This window comes from Amphichorda felina (assembly GCF_050947745.1).
Source record: "Amphichorda felina strain 45539 chromosome Unknown scaffold_8, whole genome shotgun sequence".
In the NCBI taxonomy this organism is placed as follows: Eukaryota; Fungi; Ascomycota; class Sordariomycetes; order Hypocreales; family Bionectriaceae; genus Amphichorda; species Amphichorda felina.
Genome location: NW_028145042.1, coordinates 2,053,215 through 2,076,425, shown reverse-complemented (window position 1 = coordinate 2,076,425; position 23,211 = coordinate 2,053,215). Strand labels below are relative to the sequence as shown.

General features: G+C 56.5%; 7 protein-coding genes across 7 annotated transcripts; 1 reads left to right on the top strand and 6 right to left on the bottom strand.

Moving 5' to 3' along the window:
- Positions 1-903: 903 nt before the first annotated feature.
- On the bottom strand, positions 904-1,398 carry ACO1O0_008313 (uncharacterized protein; the record flags this gene model as incomplete). The annotated part of the gene is made up of 1 exon (XM_083197677.1): positions 904-1,398. One exon carries the CDS (start codon positions 1,396-1,398, stop codon positions 904-906), a length of 495 nt encoding a protein of 164 aa, XP_083047145.1.
- A 1,967-nt stretch (positions 1,399-3,365) lies between these two features.
- ACO1O0_008312 (uncharacterized protein) lies at positions 3,366-4,742 on the top strand (the record flags this gene model as incomplete). Its single annotated transcript, XM_083197676.1, has 2 exons — positions 3,366-3,611; positions 3,780-4,742. 2 exons carry the CDS (start codon positions 3,366-3,368, stop codon positions 4,740-4,742), a joined length of 1,209 nt encoding a protein of 402 aa, XP_083047144.1.
- A 116-nt stretch (positions 4,743-4,858) lies between these two features.
- PEX6 (AAA family ATPase peroxin 6) lies at positions 4,859-9,103 on the bottom strand (the record flags this gene model as incomplete). Its single annotated transcript, XM_083197675.1, has 3 exons — positions 4,859-5,408; positions 5,467-8,893; positions 8,947-9,103. The coding sequence occupies 3 exons, from the start codon at positions 9,101-9,103 to the stop codon at positions 4,859-4,861; spliced, it is 4,134 nt and encodes a 1,377-aa protein (XP_083047143.1).
- A 741-nt stretch (positions 9,104-9,844) lies between these two features.
- On the bottom strand, positions 9,845-12,447 carry ACO1O0_008310 (cytochrome b561 domain-containing protein; the record flags this gene model as incomplete). Its single annotated transcript, XM_083197674.1, has 2 exons — positions 9,845-12,231; positions 12,294-12,447. The coding sequence occupies 2 exons, from the start codon at positions 12,445-12,447 to the stop codon at positions 9,845-9,847; spliced, it is 2,541 nt and encodes an 846-aa protein (XP_083047142.1).
- A 956-nt stretch (positions 12,448-13,403) lies between these two features.
- On the bottom strand, positions 13,404-14,612 carry ACO1O0_008309 (DMT family transporter; the record flags this gene model as incomplete). The annotated part of the gene is made up of 5 exons (XM_083197673.1): positions 13,404-13,607; positions 13,664-13,763; positions 13,816-14,186; positions 14,255-14,346; positions 14,399-14,612. 5 exons carry the CDS (start codon positions 14,610-14,612, stop codon positions 13,404-13,406), a joined length of 981 nt encoding a protein of 326 aa, XP_083047141.1.
- Positions 14,613-18,371: 3,759 nt separating this feature from the next.
- ACO1O0_008308 (uncharacterized protein) lies at positions 18,372-19,286 on the bottom strand (the record flags this gene model as incomplete). The annotated part of the gene is made up of 1 exon (XM_083197672.1): positions 18,372-19,286. The coding sequence occupies one exon, from the start codon at positions 19,284-19,286 to the stop codon at positions 18,372-18,374; it is 915 nt and encodes a 304-aa protein (XP_083047140.1).
- A 2,927-nt stretch (positions 19,287-22,213) lies between these two features.
- Positions 22,214-23,191, bottom strand: ACO1O0_008307 (Pyruvate/Phosphoenolpyruvate kinase-like domain-containing protein; the record flags this gene model as incomplete). Its single annotated transcript, XM_083197671.1, has 2 exons — positions 22,214-22,978; positions 23,033-23,191. 2 exons carry the CDS (start codon positions 23,189-23,191, stop codon positions 22,214-22,216), a joined length of 924 nt encoding a protein of 307 aa, XP_083047139.1.
- Between the last annotated feature and the right edge of the window lie 20 nt (positions 23,192-23,211).

Sequence of the window (23,211 nt, the reverse complement as noted above, 5' to 3'; positions counted from 1 at the left end):
AGACATCCGGCAGCCAACTCGACAATTCGCCGGGAAGGCCAGCAAGCCATGGCGGGGGGCTTTCTGTTGAATAATCTCTCCCGGATCCTCCGGGGGTGGCGCTACCCGTCTCGGGGGGGGCTTGAGCGTACGTAGGGTACTTGGGCCACACGCTAGCCCATGCCCCCCAAGTACTATAGGATCTGAGGGGGCCCCGTGGGGGTGTGAAGAGCCACATGAAGTACCTCGCGAAACATTGTTCCGTTGTCATCTCTTGCTTCAATACGAGGGATCAAGAGATCGACGAAGAGGGGGGGGGGGGACTAGATGTCCGAAATAGGTCGGTCCCTAGGGAGAACAACCGCCCGCCTGGGCGATCAGAGCCACGATTGGGGCTGGAACAAGGCTGAAATTGAAGAGTATGAGCCTGGAAGGTAGTTGCATACAGTGCCATCACGCAATCGGCACAGGTGGGTTGGAGTGTCGTTGGCCTGGGGGTGCATAGGCGGCACCTGGCGGCATGTGCAGCCTTACAAGCACGGACGGCAGACGGCTTGACAGCACGTGGAATCAGCACAACAACCATCAGGGGAGCCAATCTGGATGAGAAGAAAAGATACCACGCTTAATGATATACGGTTAGATATGCATGCCAACGAATCTTATTGAACACCCAAGCTCCGCCGAGACCCAAATACATGTGGACCTATAAAAAATTCGCCAAACGTCCGTCCCCGTAGAATAAAGTATCTATCAACATTGTTGAAGAAAACATGTTGGCCAGTATGGGAAAAGAAGAAGAGATTGAAAAAAAAAACGAAAAGAGGTAGGAAAGATTCTTGAGAACGCCAACCCCGGGTTTGATTGATGAGAAGACGTGGATGCGCCTTGGGAGCCACCAGGGCTCCTCTCGGACCGGGTCGCTTAGTAGATGGCGGCGACGGCGGCAGCGAAGGCGGCGGCGAGGATGCCGGTCTGGGCCATGAGGGAGCCCGCGGCGCCGGTGGGGATGGGCGTGGAAGAGGGCTCGCTGGGGATCTCAGGGACCTCGGGGACGTCGGTGGTCGGGGGCAGGACGACGCTGCCGCTGGGGGTGCCAATGGGGGTGCCGCTGGGGGAGGCGCTGGGAGTGCCGGAGGGGCAGACGGTGACGGTCGAGTTGACGGCGTAGGAGTGGGTGCTGGGGCTGGGGGTGAAGGTGGAGGTGGAGGTGGTGATGGGCTCCGGGGTCGGGGTCGGGGTGACGACGGTGGACGAGTGCAGAGGGCAGTCGGGGACGTCAGGGTTGCACTCGGTGATGGTCTTGGTGCGGGTGGTGGTCGAGGTCAGGGTGGTGGTGCCCGTGATGGGGTCGACTCCCGTCGCGCTGACGCTCGCGATGGCGGCGGAGAAGGCAATGAGGCCGGCGGTGAAGCGCATTTTGGCTGAGGGTAGGGTTGGTTGTGGTGTTGAGAGGCTGTTTTGATATACGCGACCAGCGACGGGTAGAGCTTTTTGCTTCACGAGTTGAGATGAAAATGAGAGAATGGCGAGCAAGGCAGAAGAAACAACAGAGCCGTCGAAAAAATGAGCGTGATGGCGTAAATGAGCGTGGTTGAGGAGAGAATGAGCGTGGTGCGGCGGTTATGGGCAGAAAGGAGTTAAAAGAAGATGGGGCGAAGCGTGATTAATGAGAGGGGGTCGCGGGCGGCTGGCGCCTGCCGGGGGAGCCCTGCACAGTTCCAGGAACGCTCTGCAGGTGTCTGGCATCTGCACAGCGCACAGTGCAGAAACACCCGACGGTATTTTAGGGACAGGGGGTTGTTCCTGGCTACGCTGATGGGCTTTACTGTGCGAAGGTGCTCTCTCTTGGCGAGAATGGGCATCGAAAGAGCTGCCGTGCCCCTTGCAGGGAGCTCGGAGCACCACCATTGGCCCGTTTCAACACAGTGTGCTACGCCCCTACGCACTGTTGCAGCGTCGTGCAGGTCCTCCTCTTGTGTCCATAATGCTGCATCTTTGCAGCTCGCCGTTGTCTGACACCGGAGGCTGTCCGCAGGCTGTCCACAGACTGTAGCCAACAGCAGTCGGCCAACAAACCAAACAAACCAGGTACAGCTCATCGCCAGCACATCACAGACAGCTTCGCACGCAGGTCGCAGACAGTTGGATGAAGCTCCGCTGATTTGGCTCGTTGAGTTTGGGCCCGTGCCTCCACCGTTCAACACAGCACTAGCGCCGGCCGAAGGCAGGAATAGGTAGCGAGGTTGCAACTATTAACTGGGGAATTGGGCGAATTTCGCACGAGGCCCACGACTAATACTCGAAGCAGTACAGATATTCATACAAGTACGGCGTAGTACCGCAGATCAACGAATTCGTTCCTGGACAGATCGGGCACTCGCGTGCTTCCTGACAGGCTGACAGAGATTGTTGAGGAGTTCCAGATTGGGCGCTGTGCGACACAACGGCAACCCCAACCCCCCCCCCCGCCTGTGATGAGCACAGCATGATTGTGAAACGCGGCGTCAGTGATGCACCGGTGAGTGGTTGCTGCCCGGGCGCGGCCCAGGCCGTTCGGGCCTCTGTCTTAACGGCAGCCTGCTCTTATTATTGTTTCATCCAAACATGCGATTTATGAATCATGCCCTTCGATCCCACGCCGCACAATTCGCGGGGCCTCGACTCAAATGGCTGCGGAGCCGGTTTTGTGGCGCCGCAGACTTGATGCCCTTGGCGATCCCTTCATTTCACTTGCCCTTAGCCTCGTCTGTAGCGCAACAGAACTCTCACCTCGACGTGCTGAAGAATTCTTCGCTGGGCAGCTACGTTCTGACATCATATGAGTAATCATTCTTGCAAGGAAAACATGGCCAAATTTTTCCACCGGACATGAGTTGCCCATGTGCTCGTACTCGTAGTACTCGAAGCTATTCCGGAGTAGTATGAGCTCCCAGGCGGCCCCTGGTAATAGTTCAATTAAGGATTCCTTCCCGTTAGTAGTTAGTATCTACTCGTACAAAACATAAACGTCTTAGTTGAGGAATAGTAATCCTATATTGATCTCTCAACTATGGAACTACTATATAATAACAGTTCCCCTGGAAGTCTCTTGGTTGCTTTCATGAATTGTATAATTCAATTGTGAATAAAACCTTGCCATGGATCTCACCGTTCGCTGCAGTTTACCCAATCGTTACTGGCTACCCTACACTTTCTGCCGAGACGGTGTTCCTGACGCAATGCCCAAACCGAACCCAATGCCCCGCCCCCGCGCCTCACGATGCCCGCTCCCATCTTCAATATACTTTAACCTTTGCTATTGAGCGTCTCCGGTGCCTTTTCCTTGATCGAATTCATTCCTGCCAAGTTTCTAGCGCCAGCACCAGGCCGCACATACGCCCACCATGACCACCTACTCGACCGACCCCGCCCTCTACATCTACACCTCCCTGACCGCCGGCTCATCCCACATCGTCACGGCCACCTCGCGCCTCGAGACTATCCTGCGCGCCAACCGTGTCCCCTTCAAGGCCGTCGACCTGGCCACCGACCAGAAGGCGCGCATGCTATGGGGCCGCCGGGCAGGCAAGGACGAGAACGGCCGCGTGCGCAAGCTACCCGCCCTGGTCCAGGAGGGTATGGTCTTGGGGGTATGTACTACTGCTGCTGCTGCTGCTGCTGCTGCCTCTCCCTCGCATCACAACCCCGCCCCCTTCCCCCGCTTTCTACGAGACATGTTTTACAACACATACATGGCGTGCGTGCGGGGAGGAGACTACCGCTACCACCTAGCTAACGGGACCTCGGGAGGGAACTAGGACATCGTTGAGATTGAGGATTGGAACGAGTATGGCGAGCTCAAGCAGCACGTCAAGATCTACTACGACGAGCACACCATCCCCGACATCCACCACAAGCACCCCGTGCCGAAGCTGCGCAGGCCAGTGCAGAAGGGCGCGACCGCGGCCGCGGCCGGTGCTTCCGCTGCAGCCGGTGCGTCAAAGGCCGCGACGCCGTCGGGCTCCTCCTCCGCAGCAGGAGGCACGCCAGCACCGGCCAACCCGCCGGCCGCTCCCGAGCCGAAGAAGGCGGCACCGGTAACCGCTGGCACGGCGGGCAAGGATGGGGCCAAGACCGCCCAGAAGAAGGAGGCGCCGCTGCCCATGCGGTCCGTCGCGGACGAGGCGGCGCAGAAGGCCAAGGAGCTTCGGCTGAAGAGTCTGCGGGAAAAGGTCCACGGCAAGAAGGCGGCGGACTCTGGCGAGAAGAAGGACGAGAAGAAGGACGAGCCTGCGAAAAAGGACGAGCCTGCGAAAAAGGACGAGCCTACGAAGAAGGAAGAGCCTGTAAAGAAGGACGGGGCTGATGAGAAAGCCGACGCAGATAAGAAGGCGGACAAAGAGGAGGAGGCGGGTGCAGGGACTGCCACACCAGGTCTTCAGTCCCCAACCAGCGGGAAGTGGAAGCAGGACCCGAAGACCGCCTCGGGGGCCGACATGCAGAGCCCCAAGAGCACCACATGGAAACCAGCTGCGACGGACGCACCGGCGCCTCAAATGAAGGATCTGGCGAAGAAACAACCCGCAGCGGCGGAACCGAAGAAGGACGGCAAGGCTGAGAAGAAGGATGAAGACGACTCCGATGAAGACGACGAGGAGGAGGAGTCAGATGAAGAAGACGAGGAGGAGTCAGATGAAGAGGAAGATTCAGAAGAGGAGTCAGAGGATGACAAAGATGAGAAGGCCAAGAAAACAACTCCGGCAGCTGCAACAAAAAAGTAGCGAGCCATCTCGGGACAGCCATGTATGATATCCAGTTGCGAGTTTTCAAACAGATGAAGGCGACTACTTTATGCTAAGGTAATTTACACGGCTCCGCTCATGTACAAAAGGAGGTTCTAGTACAGCCCATCATCATCGCTCGCATTCCCGTCCTGAAATCCCATAACCGCCTTTCCCTTGCCCTTGTCCTTTTTCCTCCTGACGCTGCCGTTCACCATGCTGCCATCGTCATCATCATCATCCCCGTTAGCAACAACCACGGGGGCCTTGCCCTTCCCCTTGCCATCGCCACCGCCGCCGTCGGCCTTCTTCGCCGCGTCGCCATCGGCATTGTACTCGAACGCCGCCCTCACCTTCTCGTAGTGCTCCAGCTCGCCCTGGCTGACGCTGGGGACGAGCTCCTGGTTCGCAGCGAGAAAGTCGGGCTCGGTGACGACGACGGCCAGGTCTGCGGGCGTGGCGTGGTGGTCGAAGAAGTACGCCGTCGACATTTCGGCGTCGCGCGACGACGACAGGTGGCGGATCTTGGTATCCACCGCGACGGCCTGGCGGGTGACGGCCTTGAGCATGGCGTCGCTGCACAGCGCGTAGAAGTCGGCGCCCGTGTACGTCAGGGGCAGGCGGTTGGCGACGGACGAGAGAGACAGGGACGGGTCGAGGGTGAACCTGGGATGGTTAGCAGTGTGTACCACGGAACGCGTGGGGCGTATGGGAGTGTACGTACTTGCGGGTCAGCGCCTCGAGAATCGTGAGCTGCTTCTCGTGCGTGTCCGACACGCCGAGGTAGAGCATCTTGTCGAAGCGTCCAGGGCGCAGCAGCGCAGGATCCAGAAGATCGGGTCGGTTGGTGGCGCCAATGACGAAGACACCTCCACCGCCCGAGTCATCACCAGAGGACATACCGTCGAGCTCCGCAAGCAGCTGCGAAACGATGCGGTCCATGACACCGCCACTGTCGCCCTGGTTGCCTCGCTTGGGGGCCACCGAGTCCAGCTCGTCGAAGAAGACGACGCACGGCCTAGCATCGCGGGCGCGCTGGAAGACGCGGCGCACGTTGGCCTCGGACTCACCAATGTACATATTCAGCAGCTCGGGGCCCTTGACGCTAAAGAAGTTGAGGCTGTACTCGGTCGCAATGGCCTTGGCCAGCAGCGTCTTACCCGTTCCAGGAGGGCCGTAGAAGAGGATGCCGGAGCGCTTCTTCATGCCGCGGGCGAAGAGCTCGGGCCGCTCGAGTGGCAGCTGGATCGTCTCGGCGATGGCATCCTTGACGTTGGAGAGGCCACCTACGTCGTCCCAGGTCACGTTGGGGATCTTAGGCGCGCCGATGGAGTCGGAGAAGGTCTTGCGTGCGGCCTCGACGGCAGTGTCCAGGTCGCCCTTTGTCAGGCAGCGTGCCATGGGTCCACCGGCCACCTGGACGTCCCTGAGGGTGAGGTTCGCGTCGGACGCAGACGAGACGAGCGCCTCCAGCCGCGACTGCTGGGCAGCCGAGGCACGATCTACCACATCGACAAGATCGCCCGCTACCAGCGCCGCAGTCTTGAGCGCAATGGCGTTGAGATCGATACTCGGCTCCAGGCTCAGACCTCGATCACCGAGGATGTTGCGCAGGATAGTCTCACGCTCTGCCTCGTCGGGAGCCGTCATTTCCAGCTCATGCGTGAACAGGCCCCGGACACCATCGGGCACCTTGTCAACCTCATTTGTGGTGGCGATGAGCACCCGCGTGTCCTCGAGGATCTCCTTCATGGTCGACTCGATCCGATCCGCCGTCAGGGCCTCGACGTGACGGATGAGCAGCCCACAGCAGTCAGCACCGCAGCTCATGGCCCGCTCGGCCCTCGTCCGCAGAAAACCCTCTGTCTTGACATCGCTACCACTTCCACCACCCTCGCTCAGGATATCATATGCGTCGATGGTGAATGTGTGGAGACCAATGTCGGTGCAGGCACTGGTAGCCAAGGTCGCCTTGCCGATGTTTCGGTGAGAGGATGTGAGCAGGATGGAAACAGGCGGCATCTTGAGAGCAATGGCCCTCTTGCTGGTGGCCGCGGCCAAGAGCTGCCTCAGCTGATGCCGCAGTGGAGATATGTGGCCTTGCAACTGCTGGTCGGGCGACGGGAGCGGCGCCGGGGGCGCATCGGCATCTCGCTTCGGAGGCTTCTTCAACCCCAGGTAGTACTGCCAGGTGCTCTGGCGTGTTCCCGGGATCCGGCTCGTCTGGAAGCCAGATCCGTGCATGCCGACAGAGGAGCTGTCGATGCAGGCGACAGATCCCCAGAACGTCTCAGCTGTGCCGTCCTCATCCTCGTCGGCCTTTTGGATCCGAATGTGGCCCACCTTGAACCAGGCAACACTGTCGACATGCCTCTCGATCTGATCCTTCCCGCCGGCCGTCAAGGCCATCACGTCGTCTACCTCGGAGCCTCCCGACACCCCGGCCGTCTCCTGGAGGGCACGTCCAAGCTGCGCGTCAACAGGGACGGCGATCAAGTCGCCGGGACGCACCAGACGTGTCTTGGACGCGAAATAGTGCTTGAGACCACCCAGAACAGCCGTCTGGTATGCCCTCTCCGCCGAAACCGGTGTCCGCACGTGGTGGATTGTGATGTCCCGGGCATAAGGAGGGCGAGACGCGCTCGTGAAGCGGGGCAAGGTCCCCTTTCCCCCATACGCCAGCTTCTTGAGAGGCGATATACGCAGGTGGGCTGCGTCGTCCAGGTTGGCGAGGAGAATTGGCGACGCGTATGCCGTCGGGCTCGCCGGGCGCTGGACCTGCGACTCAAAGAACGACATCTTCCTCTCGCCGGGCCTGGAGCTTGGGATCCTCGTCATGGGCCGCGGCGCGTACCCCTCGGGGAGGCCGTACACACGTACGGGACGCCAGTTCCCCGGCTCCTCGTCGAGCTGGCCGAGGCTGCCCAGGCCAAAGGCGCCGAAGCCGTTGGCGGGCGGCTCGGGGGCGGCTTCGATGCGCACCCAGTCGCCCGAGAAGCAGCCGATCTTGGGGAGGGAGGAAACATGCACGTAGACACGGGCCTCGTCGTCGTCCCCGGGCGCAGGCTTGGGGTGCAAAAGATCGGTCGAAATCGCTCCCATGAGGCCCTGTGCCTTGAATAGACGACCGCGGGGTCGGTCTGGCCGGGCAGTCATGGATGTCATGCCGGAGAAGACAGAACCCGGGGTGGCGGCGCCGTTGGTTTTGCGACCTCGCACCGTTCCGATTGTCATTGGGGTCCCAGGCTGCATGGTCCCCATGCCGCTCACGGTCGTCGTGGAGAAACTTGGGGTCTGGAGAGAAATCATGTCGTCCATGGAATCGTCCGAGATTTCATCGTCGTCGTCGTCGTCCCGGTCCAGCTCCGACATCTCCGTCTCCGTCTCCGTCGCTGTGTCCGTCTCCGTCGCGCTGGGTGCCTCAGAGCGGTCACGGTCCTCCGCCGCCGAGTAGAACTGATCTGTAGTGGCGCCTTCGTCCTCTTCGTCAATGCTATGCCTGCGAACACCGTTTGTGGTCCGCGTGCTGGCGGGAATTGCCGGCGTGGAAAGACGCGCCCGCTTGCCATGCCCCCTCCCGCGCATGAGGATAATCTTAGTCGAGTCGGTCAGCACACCCTGAGCCACAGGCTCGCACAGCGCAATCTTCCCCGGGCTTGGCGGCACGTGGGTGAGAGGGTGCGGCGGGAGCGGTAGCGGGAAGAGGTCGTCGACGTGGACAACGCTGAGGCCGCTCAGGGCATACCTCAGCGCCGTCGCCAGCCTCTCGTCCGGCGTCGAGGCCTGTCCCTTTGCGCCAGGCACCGGGTGGTCCCTATAAAAGGTTCCCTCGCCATCCTCGAGGCGCCGGGCCAGCTCGCCCTCCAGGTTCACGTAGACCGTGTCCAGGGGCACAGGGGCCGCGTCGAGCACGAGGACGTCTATACCGTTGCGGCTGCCACCAGCAAGCTTGGACGGGGCGAGGCGCTGTAGGGCGAGGGCAAATCGCTGGAGCGAGGCGGACGAAGGGGAGAAGTGGACCGTCGAGGGTGCCAGCACAGAGGAAGAGGAGCGACTGACAGGGACGAGCGACCAGGGTGTGTCGGTCGGGGTCGCTTGGGGTGTCCATGGAGCGAGGGCAATATGGGCTAGATGGTCGGATTCTTCTCCTTCTGGGCATCTGGTTAGCAACACATACCTGGGGACCAAAGACATCTCGTCTCACCATGGGGGAAGAGTTCGCGGAACAGATCCTCGGACAGGATGCCGACATCGCCCTTGATCTGGTCGTCGAGAACCAAACGCGCAGAGACGGCCGGCTTGTCCTGGCGGCGGCGCCTCCTCCGTCGGCGTTTGTCTGATACCGGGGCCGTTATGGCCATGATCGTGGCTGGGGTAGAGCAGCAGCTCGGTCGTCGCAAAAGTAGGTCGCTGAGGACGGGAGGGTTGGGGAGATGGAGGTCAGAGGCGTAGGGGCCTTGGTTGCGAGAGTCGCGGCCCCGCAGTTAAACAGTCAATGCCATGCACAGGGCGCAATGGCGACCGAGAAGACAGAAGCAGACAGAGTGCAATAGCGATAGAGGTTGTGGCAGCGAGTTGTGAGGAGCAATGGATTGGCGGTGGTTGCGGGTTTCCAGACTGTTCCAACTTCACATGGAGTTGGCGTGCGTGACTGCATGACCCCAGTTTCGGCGGGTCCATCTGAGCTCGGCTCATTGAAGGCGCTGGCTCCCCATTTGGGCCTCGGCATTGGGGAAATGCGGAGTGGCCTACCCTGGAGCCTGCATCCTCACAACGATCCTCACAACGGACCCTCTCCATCGGAGCTTTGTCTTGGGTGCGTTTCACACTGGAATGGAGCAAACAAAAACAAGCGTCATCAGGTGCAGGTCAATTGGTGTCATATGAATACAATCCAAGCCCACCGAACCCATCTCGCAGAAGTCAATCGCAGACCCCAGTCGTGCTCAATTTTGCAACCCGTCATCATCATCTTTCGTTATGCAGTCCCAACGGTCGTCTCGATTCATCCTCCAGAATGACACCGCTGGTGCCCAAACAACCCTAAAAACGCCATGCGAAATCTCCCCGACATGAAAAACATCCAAACACATCGCCACTATCTAGTCAAACATGTCCGTCCCTGACGGACGACTACTGCTTCCTCTCCGCCTCTCCAGCCTCCGCCTCCTGCGATTGTCCGCCGCGGATCCGGGTCCCTTATCCCCCTGTCCACCTCCAGGCGACGGGGACATCTGGCTCCATGTGGCGTGGCTCTCAGGGCTGGCAAGACTGCCCAGGCTGGAAACCGTCTGGCCAGCCGCCGCCGAACCCCCCGCGGGGCCTGGCTGTGCACCGCCAGAGTAGTAGGCCGAGTCCTTCTGCCCTCGGCGGACCTTGGCAAACGCTGGATGCGGCGGGGACAGCGGGCCTAGCGTGTCAGGCTCCTCTCCCGCACTGCGCTCTGCCGCTGATTCTGCTCGACGGTGACCCGAGTCGCGGCGGTACCGGCTGCGGTTGTAGCTGGGCGAGTCCATGCCGGATATGCTGCTCTCCGAGTCGGCGCGGCTCCTCGTGCCACGCGCCTCCCGTGCCTCCTCCTCCGTGAGCCTCCGTAGCGTCACGTTCCTGTCCCGGTCGTCGTGCACCTTGAGCTTAACACTCACTGGCTGGCTGGTGGGGGAGCCATAGCGCTCTCTTTCCTGGTCCGCGGCGAGCTCTGACGCCCGTGCTGCTGCCGCTGCCGACGCCCTCTCGCCCGCCTTCCGTCTTCCAGATGAATCGCGACGCTGGGGACGCACGTCCGAGATGAATGAGCTGTCGGCCTCCGAGTGCAGGACCCCGTGCGGATCAGAAGGCATCGCTGGCATCGCCACCGGATCAGTGTGTCGCCTTGACCTCGAGCGGGACCGCGAGTGCCCCGCTGGGGGCGCCGGGCCAGGAGCTGGAGGTGGGTAGTCGCTGATGAACGAAGACTCTGTCATCTCAGTCTCCGTCCCGGCTGTGGGAGGGTACCCTGTTGGCCGCCTAACGGTTGGGCGTCGGGCTGGCTTCCTTGACGGAGAAGGATACCCGTCCCCGGTGTACCGCGACTCGGTCAGGCCAGACCTCATATCATCCTCATCCTGCATGCGCTGCTGCTCCTCCTTCTTTGCCCGCCTATCCGCCATCTTCTTGCCGAACCAGCCTAGGCCTAGGCCTGCTAGGATTCCCTTGCCCATGCCGCCGCCGCCACCGCCGCCACCACCGCGATTACCACCACCATCATCGTATTCATCGTCATAGGGCTGACGACGAGACGGGCTGACGTATGATGAGTACTCCGAGTCTTCAAAGCTGCGTCGGCGACCGGGGCGACGGGTCTGTGGCGGACGCGAAGTGACCGGTCGACCACCACCTAGCCTTGAATCCGAAGCGCCGAGCGCGCCAGCCATGGCGGTGGGGTGGGCGGATGGGGTCAGGAGCGATGTCCTGGTCGGGTCGCCCCGTAGATCTTCTGTCAGCTCGCTGCTGAATTCGCTTGGTGGGAGTCGTCCAGACCGATGACGCCGCGGGGTCTCGGTAGACACGGCCGAATACTCATCGTCCCGTCCCCCCTTTCGACGATCCATAAAATTGGAGAAGAGCTTGCCGGCACCGACCATGGCGGCCGCACCACCAAGTGCCTTCATCATATTCCCGCCGCCACCCTTGCGCTGGGGGGACAGCTCCGTGTATTTCTCCGAGTCATAATAACTGGCAGAGCCTCGTCGGGATGGCAGAACTTCGGGACCGTGGCCGCGGCTGCGATAAGATGGGGATTCGCTTCGGCTGCTTGTTCCACCGCGTTCCTTGCGTCCACCTCTCAGCCAGTACCAGGCAGCTCCGCCCGCGGCTAGGGGGCCGAGCCACTTCCACTTGGAGCTGTGATCCTTGTGCTCCGACGCAAAGTACTCAGAATCTGTAACCCGTGTTCGACCGGCCTCGGAGCGAGGTCCTTCGCGGAGCAGCTCTCGGCGGCTGCCTGACCTGAAGTTGAGGACAAAGTACAGGAATAGGAGGAAGGCCATCCACACCGAGTATAGTATGAAGAGGTACTTGGGAGAACCGTACAGGGTCAGGCCTAGCGGGATCTGAACAATTCCAAGCAAGGCAAGGGCCCTGCCAATCCATTGATGCAGAGTAACGCGAAGGGAGTGGGCCTTTTGGATCCGGTAGATGAGACGGCCGCCAAAGAACTGGACGAGGAAGAGGACGAAGATGGCGACGCCGATTCCGTGGTGCGGGTTTGTCAAGCTGCGCTTGGGCCCGACAGCGAGGTTGCCGAGGATGAAGACGACTATGAGGAGCAGGCCGGCTACGATCTGCAGGCGGGCGTGGTATCGAACTGCGAAGCCGGGGCGACCGGTATGGAATCTCACGATCATGACGGCCGACGGAATGAGCAGGAGGAAGACGAGAGCGGCGAGGATGCCGTGGGCTAGGATCATGTGGTGGTATTGCGTCAGCGTCGCGAATCTGTTGCCCATGCCTGCGAAACAATTCTTGTTAGTCGGGCGCCGGCTTGACAATGTGTCTTGGGGACGACGGTACCATTGTATTGGGTGGTCTTAAGGTTGGTGCCCTGTAGGTTGGGCAGCAGGAATGTGTTCTTGGAGAAGTCCCAGGTGCCGTCGCCCACGGCCATGGTCTCTGAGTCGTAGGAGACAGACCCGGGCGACGAGAACTCGTCTGGAGTCGGCGCCATGGCGGCGGCGACGACGAGGAAGTCGTTTCAGCTGGGGCGTGGAGGTCTGGAGGTCTCAATAGCGTCTACTTTTCGATGATCTGGGGCGAGGTGCCGTACGGATAGGCGATGCGGCGGGGTGCCAGGAATGTCAGTGTCGCAGTCTCGCGAGCATCGACGACGGCTGACCCGGGTAGATTCAAACTTGTTGGGCAAGCTGCAGGTCGTAGGTGGTTGTTGGCGGGGTTCAGCTGCTCATGGTAGCAGCATGTGCCAACGTCTCCCTTGGTCGTAGGTTTCCGCCGTGGGGAAACAAGGTGAAAACAGACTTCGAGAGAACTTGCGACAATTACAGAAACTAGAAACTAAGCTGGGAGATGATGGAGGTGACGGAGGTGATGGAGGTGTCCCAGCGGGAGCCCGTGTGAGACAGCTCTGCGCTTGTTGCTTGTCCAGCGTCGTTGTGCTGAGGGTGCTGGTTGCGGGGTGACCAGACAACCCCCCTGTAAACCCCCCGGTCGCCGAGCCACTTGGGGATCCTTTTCAGCTCTCCACTTGCCAGCTCACCCTCCTTGTGGCTGATGATTATTCGCCACAGCTGCGAGGTACTACTGTGTGGCTAGTTGGTGCTCCCCATCAATGGAGGCCAATTGAAGATTGCATTGAGGCTCAGGTACCTGATCAGCTGGGCTCACATGGTACAGAGTACTGACCAACAGGATGCAAGCTTGGAGGCGGTGTGAGATTGAGATAACCTGCGAGTGTGATTTTCTGCACTGCTGCCCGCTAGGTGTTCATTCCTTCAGCCAAGTAAGTACGTGGAGTCATCTAAGTCGTGTTGTACTTCGTATATGCTCTCTTATATGGTCAGGCCCAATAAGAGGGTACGCTCAATCCAACTGGTTTATTTTCCCGTGTCCTTGCCATAGGGAATCTTTACTTCCGCTCGCCTCACAGTGACAAGGAAATTAGCATCGTCACCGGGTGGTACTATTTTCTGGATCCAAGAGTCTTCTCTCCTCATCCACGACAGGGGTCTTAGGTCTTTCGGCTGCCTTCTTTTGAAGACTGACCCAAATAGCTGATCCGATGATCAGAGCGCTCCCCAGGAGGCTGGATAACGGCGGCGTAGTACCCCACACTACGCGCTCGATGATCAACGCAAACACCAGCTGCGTATACTGTCAAGGAGCGTTAGAAAAGCCATTTCACATAATGCGCGCATCAGGAGACTTACGATGAGATTTGTCGCGCGGCCTGCCTTCTCTCTTTGAAGTCCTTCTGTGAGGAGGAGCTGGAGTAAGAAACCGCTGATGCCGATGGAAAGCAGTAGGATCCTTTACCCATGTCAGTCACGTTGTTTCAATAAGCGATGAGGAGGCTACTGACCATTGAGCTGTAGATTGGGGAATCTCGAAAGCGAGATCCGGATGGATCATGATAATGAGGAACGAGCTGACGGTGGCGAGCACGGCAAAGTAGTTGACGCTGACCAGCGAATGAGTTCGCTTGCCAATGACCCGGATGGTGGTATACGCCGTCGCTGCAGAAAACGACCCGAAAACGGCGCAGATGATGGCGAGGGACCGTTCGGCTGGCGATACCGAAGGAGGAGGTAGCAGGCCTCCGCGAGCACCGACATCGTCGGTCGATGATCCGCGTGCATCGTGATTGGGAAACAAGAATGGGGGTCGAGCGATGAACAGCACGCCGGTGAAGGCGATCAGGCCAGCAAGACCTTCCTTGACCGTGAAAGGCTCCTGTGGAGGACGAGGGTGAGCAGAAGTCCAATGGGTGAGATTATTGTCCGCAGTGCGGTTGGACTTACTTTAAGAGTGACCCAACAAATAAAAGCGGTGATGGTCGGGACCAAAAACGTAATGACTGTCGCATCCGAGATGTCCAGATACGATAGGGAGTCTGCCATGGGACACTTTAGACTAGGTTGACGGCATGCATAGGATAGTCTTACAGTATAAGCAAAACAGGCCGCATGATCCTGCAAGGCCGCGCATGACGAGGAGGTTCCTGACCCCAGGCGGGCCAAAAGGGAAGCCTGGGACCTTCTTGTACCACATGTACAGAGATCCGATCAATGCCGTAGCCAGCATGCGCACAAAGATAATTTGTAGGGCATGGAACTTGGTTTCAAAGCCAGTCTCCAGTAGCCGTGTGGTCATGGACATCTGCCGGCCGGGTCAGGAACGTTGAAGCCGTCTAGACCCCCTTAAGGGGGTTGGCAATACTCACAATGGAAGCAAACATTTGCGCTACAAAGACGAAGACGAGGCCGATATTCTTCCGATAGAATGCTGCAACCCTCGACTTCCATGACGGGCGTTCATTTTTCCCTGCCTCATTGGTGCCAGTCTCGTTAGTCGCTTCGGTGTTGGATAGAACAGAAGGCGCTGAATCTTGTCGGGAGATACCCGAACTGCCCGATGAGGGGTTCGAGGACGTCGGCTTTACTGTACCATACGACATGGCTGTGGTTCAGCAACCCCGAAGGCCAATACAAGGTGATTGAAAAGTGAACATTCACGACACGAACGGAGGCGAAGATCTTACATGACTGGGGTTCGGTTGGTGACGGGCAAAAATCAGCTGGTTCTAGGCTTAGTAATCTGCAATACTACACTCGAAACCCTTTTTGATTCAACTGCTGCGACTTCGGATCCACTATTGCAGGCTAACCAGATCGTACACTCGGCCTAGTTACTAGTTAGCTGCTCTTAGTACGGATACTATTACGCTTATCCGTACGGAGTACAGCAATCTGCAATTACCTATTTGGAACCACTACTCTAGCTCACTTTTGCTAAGAAGTCACAACAGTTGAAATAAAACAGGGCTTGAGTGTATTACAAGTGTTATACCGTACCTAATATTTAAGGATACTATACAGATAGCTGTTATAAAGGTAACCGGCTTAAAAAGCTAATTTTAGCCTTGAACTGGCTCGGATTATTGGGTTGGGGATACCGACAAAGACCACATGCCCTTACTACTACTACGCAGACGCAAAACAGCAATGCTAAGAGGTACATGATCGGAATCCAGGAATAAAAAGAGTTTCTAATCCTATCTATGAGACTGAAGAAGGCCATTCTCTTATAGTTAATATGTGTTACATGCCCAGGCTAGTTGTAATGTGGGCCCTACGGGCATTGTGGTGCTGTTTATGACTGTGATCCCTGCCTTAGACAAGCGTCCATAGCTATTTAATCATCAATGCCTATGGCTGCAAGTTGTCATCACCACTCCGGCCACCGAAGTGAACCTGTTCCTCTTCCTAGCTATCATTCGTTTACCTCAATAACGCTAAGAGATTGCAAAGAGCAAGGCGCCTTTCTCTTCACCATTGCAAATCAAACGACTTTGTGAATTTGAAGTACTCGTTCCCTATCGCTCTCTTCGATTGGCTCAAGGTAAACATTTTCGTCCAAGGCATCAAGGTACCTATCCCAAGTAGTCACATCCGAATGGAAAGAATGCATAGAGGTATTAGTTGCGACGACAAGGCAGGCACTTTCAGAGCATCCTGGAGAAAATCGGAAACAGCTATGAGTGTGAACAGTAACTTCCTCACGCTTGTCATGCTGGTATTCATGCTCGTCGATCAAGCTGAAATGAACTGGGCCCCTTGATATTTTAGTTTGCTTCTGAAATACATCTTCTTTTTTCTCTTTTGTCACCATTTTCTCCTACTCGTGGAGATACATCTGAGTCAAACGTCGATCTGGCCCCCTCTGCGAATCCGTGACAGTGACTCTGTGAGTGCAGACTCGGAAGTTGAACTTCCTCTCAACGCAGCCAAAACAATCGCCACCAGTACATATATTCACGGAGCTAGGGCCGGTAGCAATCATCGCTCCAGCGCTTCCAATGTATACAACGGGCCCTGAGCTAGAGCTCTCGACCAACGCCATGTTGTCTTCGCTGTCACCAACTCCTCGACCGAGACCAAGTGCTCATGATACTCTCCCGGGCCCTTGCCAACCACAACAGCCTGACAACGAATCCCCTGCGCGACGCTACCGACCGCCCGAGACCTCATCTATCAACGACATCCTGCGAAAACATAACCGAGAGCGCTTATTCGTGCACCCTATGCAGTAGACAGGCAGACAGCTGCAGCTTCTGAAGTGCGAATTTTGCCGCCACATCTTTGACATACCGCCGGGACCACCGAAACCAACGAATAGCAGCACAGACGGCATTCAGAGCGATTATTACAAAGCCATCCTTGATGCGGTACGCTCTCTGTGTAGCATTAGGGTGTCTAAAAGTTCCGGGACTACAGTGATTAAAGACCTGCTCGCATATTACGGCACCCACTATCTTCCGTAGTAGGTACTTGGTATTGTTCATGGGACCTAGATGGCTAATATAAGCTTCTTAACAGTGACCTAGCGCTAGCTTTTGAATACCGCAAAGTTGCGGTAGTTCCAGTCGACGGTCTTTTTGGCCCCTCGAAATCCGAGTTTCCGACTCTTGCATATCTCGACCTCGCAAACCACGCGATATGTCGTGAAGAATATACGAGGCCGCTGCAGGTGTATATGGTCCAGGGTTCTGTTCGCTTTCGTGAAACCACCGACGCTGTTAATTTGATTGGGAAAAAGAAGCTGCGTCGCATCACACCAGCTGTCGAGGTTAAGGATCCCTGCATTATGACCGCTTTGATTGCCTTGGCCCAAAAACAGCGGGAGCACAGTCAAAAGGCAGGCATGGAGACTTCAGAGCCAGCAGAAACTATGTCAACCTTATCAGAATCAGATCTTTTGCCACCGAAGACCTCTCCGCCCCCTTCGCCATCTTGTCTAGAGCTATCTACCAAGGAGTCCCAAGAGCTCACGACTTACTACAAGGTATTATTTTGTCTAGAATGATTATCTTCTTTCCTAGGTTAACTTGTTGTGTCAAGGTGCATCTTATCGCCCTTCCCAAGAACGTGAGGGAACTCTGCTTCTACAAAGCTAGCATCCCTGAGGAATTTCTCGACAAGTTTGATGAGCCATCGCGATACTTCTCTTGCAAACCGGTGGTTATTTCATACTGCTCAATACCACTTCAGCAAACATCAACAGCAGCGAGCGCGATTGACCAAATGATCTCTGCAATAAGCGATGAAGGAAGAGAGATGGCGATGAGGAGCGAAGAAAAATCCCAGTAACCTGACACTCTGCTTAGCGACGAATGTTTATGCGCAAATATGGCTATACCTTGAACAAGCTGGTAAATTTCAGCCGCGCTGAAGCAAACCCAGTCCCTTGTCGGCAAAGCGAGGAATATTTAGATGTGAGTAGCGATACCATGAAGTTGTTAATTTGAAAGCGGTTTTACACAAGCGGGCACTCGGCGAACTGGAAAGCATCTTCTGGGTGGCGTGGAGGAAATAAGGTCGTAGTTGGAAAGTGCTTGGACCTGTACATGTACTAGATCACGGGAGGGTCTAACAGGGGATCGAATACAAGATCGAGTGTCTATCCACCGTGTATCTCTCGATGCAAACAGTGCATGTAACTTTCGTAAGAGAGGTTTGTATTGAAAGGTTCATCTTTGGATATAGTGAGGTGAAGGTAGACATGAATAGCTCTTGATTAAGGTCAGAAGCATGCCTATGTATTTCCCAAAGAGGGAGTAGGTGCTAAAGTACCATCCCAACACCCGGTTTCATCATGAAGGGCAATGAAGCGTATCCGATAGTAAACATGATAGCTAGAGGTTTAATGAAGAGTTAGAGGACTTTCCTTTGCAACTGGTCATGGGCCCATAGCTACTTGCTTTGGAACAAGTTTGCTATCGGATTAAGAGCGATAGCATACACTATTTCCATAAGATCCCTTCACCAGTGGTATATGGACAAGTTTTTATGTGGATTCAAGGCATGCAATCTGTCATCTGTTACAATAAGAAGCATCGGAAAAGACTGCCGATGCCGACTATTCAAGAACACATGTAGCAACCTCGGCCACGCCGCCGTTCCCTCCTCTCTTATCAACAAGCCTCTGCATGAGCGACGCAATGGAATCCAGACCTCCGCCGTTGACCCCTTCTTCCTTGCATGCCTGCAAGATGTTGCGCACCCCAGTCAGCTGCATCCCCAAAGGGTTGCCCATGTCGTTGTCCCAGTCCTCCTTGTCAGCAGCCTCCGCGAGCAGCCCGACATACGGAACCAGAGCGGCGAGAAGTGGTACGACGATCTTGTTCACTGCAGGTGACACGGGCGTCCCTGCCGCACCGCCTGCAGTCTTGGCAAGCTGCCTCTTCAGTAGACCCATGCCGATGAAGGCACCAGAGAACATGCCGTACATGGCCGCCAGGGCAGCGAGGTCATTGGTGGCCGCAGAAGCGACATCCTCGCCGACATAGACGGCTGATCCCAGGGGCGAGACGAGGTCGGCTACCGTGGCTTGGAAGATGTCCTCAGTCTCCCCGCTGTAGACGAGGAATGCCTGTGGGCCGCCGACCAGCTGCGGCGTGACCATGACGGCGCCGTCAAAGTAGCGGGCGACACTATTGTTACTCATCCACTTCTGGGCTTCGGTGGACTGCCGGGGAGTTCCATTCGTGAGGTTGATGACGACCTTGCCAGCCAGAGCCGAGGCAAACGGCGTCAGAGCTGCATACACGGACGGGTAGTCGAGGAGGCAGACGATGATGACGTCGCTGTTGGTGATGGCGCTGCCCAGGTCCAGCTCCAGCTTGGCGCCTGCGTCGACGAGGGGCTTGACCTGGGGACGGGTGCTCGTGCGGTTCCAGATGCTGATGTCTTTGCTTCCTGAGCGGAGGAGGGTGCCGGCGAGGGCGGCGCCCATGTTTCCGACGCCAACGCAGAGGATTTTGGAGGAAGACATGTTTGCAGATAGCGCTGGTGATTCTTCAGATTTGGAAGTAAGGTATATTTATGTGATTGACGTTGCTTGGATGTTGAGCTTGTTCCTGATCCTCATAATAGCACGGTCAAGGCGATGATCTGGACCTTTTATACCTCCCATCAAGCCGATACGTTACTACGCGCGATTGCTAGACTGACAAGTCCGAGATTCCTACATGAGACTATCCCCACACTGACTTTCCTCTTCACGAGACTTGAGAGGAGTAGATTTGGAATCAATAGATGGATCCACAGCCGTGTCCGTGAAGACCAGGCAGAACTGCGCTGCCGTAACACACCGCATCTACATGCCAGCTCAGGAGCTGTGAGTCACACCGACCGCAAGGCTGTATATTGAGTGTTGAATATCGAGTTTTATTACCTTCAGTTCGTGAATTGTTGCTTATGAATCAGGTATATTGCAGATTCATCTTTTGTATGAGGGAGTAGGGTTTGTAAGCCAAGCTCCCGATCGCGATACGCGAAAAATACGAGAGCTTGGCACATCAGCCGCATGGCGTAGTAAATCCTCGCTAAGATGAACAGGGAGCCCAAGGATAGTAATACTTTGCATCAATTGGGCCACAAGAGTTCTTCTCTCATTATAGTACGGTGTATGAAATAGCTCGAGTCGAGAGGGTGATGCGGGTATATGATTTGCAAGGGATCAAGGCTGTTGTTGATTGGCAAGAAGCTTCCAATTATACTAGTACTGTTGTTAGATATATCTAATAGGATTCAATAAATCTCTTGCCGTTTTTAGAGAGCATGGTTTAATTCTACGCCTCCTAGAAGAGGGACTTTGGTTCTTAGCTAGCAATGTAGAGACAGCTAGAGTGACGAGAGACCTACGTTGGCTGGTATTAAGACTTGAATATAATCTCTGTACTCCGTACCATATTCCTGTAATGGATTTCTGGTCCGCCTGCGTCTCTACCTGTGGTTCTGGCCCTTGGCGCTTCAAGGAAGCTGAATAGCGATGTCGAATGGCATTAGTTCGGATGTAAATGGATCAACAATTTTAGTCCCCAGACCTCGACCGTTAATGCCCATCTCGATTTGTAGTCCCAAAAAAGATGACATTGTGTCGAACCTGGTATTGACGATATTGCAGTGGCCGTTCGTATGCGTCGACGTAGTTCTACTCCAGGCGCGGACAGCCTCGGGCGAGAAGTCCCAGTCTTCATGCCACGTGCTGTGGAAAGATAACATGGGGGTTTCATCCTCGGTAGAGTAGCGAAATAAACACTCTTGGCTGCTGATTGAGCTGAAATAGCCCTCGCAGTCGTAAACCTCCATGACACGCAGCTTGGGCATCGCCTCGGCCATGGGGGCTGCGCGGACTAGGAACCCATCCACCACGTCTTGGACGACCATCTCTATGAGGCCGGCTTTGAAGCATACGCTCTCTATCCTTTCCCAGAATTACGGGTACAAAGAACCCGGTATATCAAAGGGGAAAAATTTGGATGGTTGCGAGAAGACCACCTCAGTGAAACGGTGACTATAGTCCTTAAGTATCGGTGTGGAGGAGACCGGATACTCGGCAAATAGTCTATCGCGGTGGTATAATTGGCTGGAGTTGTATTCTTGCCATATTTTTGAAAAATAATACAACCTTCGCACACTTCCGGGCAAAGATGGCAGGACCTGGTCTTGGAACCCTAATACTCTATCATTAGCACCGTATATCCAGTGACAGTAGCTTGGATGATGATATCATGTCGTACCTTGCATGTATCTGGCCTCGGCTTCGGGCGTGGGCCTACACCATCTCTCAATTCTGAACGATTCAAGAGAGACGAGGCTCTCGCGGAAGAGTTTTGCGAGGGCAGTAGGGGAGAGCTGCCTATAGAATTGCCGTCGTATGTGTAGGGTCTTGACAATTGGAGCTCGAGGCAGGGTATGTAGAGGGTTAAAGTCCAGGAGAGCCCCGAGGAACCTCTGGACTTCTCTAAATGTGGGCCTGGTATTATCAAGAGGGTCTACGCCCTGATGCGAGGGGTCGATCGCCGTTCCAATCTTCTTCCTTATCTTTAAGTGGTATCCCAAGACCGAAGTTAGGGAACGGATATCGCTTTCCCTGCGGAAGGGGTAATCGTCTTCCATCCGATGGTCCCTGAAGAAGTGTTCTATATCGCTGGGGGAGTGAGCGCTGATCTCTAGAATCATCCCACCGTTTGTTGTAGGCTGGTGTCGCTCTACCTCTGTTTGGTGGGTCCAATGTTGGTCTCTCGGGAAAATGGCAGGCGACACGAGCATCATTAGACATGTCTAGTTGTTCCTTGGGTCTAGCTTCCGCTTGAAGCGTCGTAGCAGCTGGTAAAGGAGTACAGAGATACTATTAGTGCTATTATGGATGGGAAGATGAAAAGGTATATGCGGAAGTACTTAGGATGAGAAGGTTGTTTTTTGACACCTTGCGGGTGCTTTTATACGGCTCATTTGGTGCATGCATTCTAACACGGTTTATTATGGGCTTGCTTGGTGAGGCTATTCAATAGTCATACAATTCCTACCATAGTGTTGGTAGGGTTTTCCTTGTTTTGTGGCTATCACGTAAAAGGCACCCGCCTGTTAGGCACTGTACACAACTCTGATCCTACGACGTCCTTGCTCAGCCACAGCTTCGGACACAGGGACTATGATACCATTCAAAATTCAACGGTGCCTGGAGTCTGGATACAGTATCCTCGGCATTGAATGCTGGCCTCCTCACCTAGTCCGATCGGCCTCCGACGCGGGGGCAACCTGGCAGCCTCGGCACCCCGCACTCCAAGGACAAGGACGACAGGCCAGGGGCCCACGATGGCCTCATGGTCTGGGGTCTGTGTATGGGATGGGGCATATGCTTGGTTTGTATGCCGATGCTTTATGCTGGCCTATATTAACATAATGAAGTATATCCTAGACACCCGAGTACATGCTCCCACCCGCCTCATTATCTATGTTGGTCGCCTCCTCCAGCCCGACCACGGTAAACAGCTTCTTGGGCGTAAAGTTCTTGTCCAGCCCCGTAGTCCCCGTCTCCTTGATGCGCACGAGCGATTCGTGTATGGCCTTGTAGGCGGGGCCGATGGACGCAAAGGGGAAGATGATGATCTTGAACCCCATCTCGCGCGCCTCGGCCGGTGTCCACGACGGCGTCGCCGCATGCTCGACCATGTTGAGCAGCACCGGTGTAGGAGCTAGCTGGCGACACACCTCGCGCGCCTCATCTGCCGTCGTCACGCCCTCGAGGAAGGCCACATCCGCACCAGCCTCCACAGCAGCCTTGAGCCTCGCGACGGCCTCGTCGAACCCGTGCGTCTGCAGGGCATCGGTCCGCGCAATGACGACGAGGTCAGACCCCAGGCGCTTCCGGGCCTGGGCGGCGGCGCCGATGCGCTGGGCAAAGACGTCGACGTCGACGACCTTCTTGCCGCCCAGGTGGCCGCAGCGCTTGGTCTGGATCTGGTCCTCGATGTGCAGACCTGCGACGCCGGCGCGGTGGTACGCGGCCACTGTGCGTGCAACCATGGCTGGACCGCCGTAGCCCGTGTCGGCGTCGGCGATGAGAGGCGTGCTGGGATCTAGGTTGGCGATCATGTCGGCGTGGGCGTGCATGTCTGTCAGGGCGGCGAAGCCGAGATCTGGCTGGCCGAAGCGGGAGGCGACGGTGCCTGCGCCGGTCTGGGAGGAGGATGTCAGTGGTGAATACCCGGATGATGGCCAAGGTTATTGTACCATGTAGATGCAGTCGAAGCCGACACCCAGGGCCACTCGCGCGCTGAAGCCATCATAGACACCGGGGGCGACAATAATATCGTCCGAGGTAAGCATCTGTCGCAGCTTGGTCGCCGCGTGGACAGGCTGTTGGCCGTTGGGAGTGGTCTGATCCGTCATGGCTGTGAAACTGTCAAGTG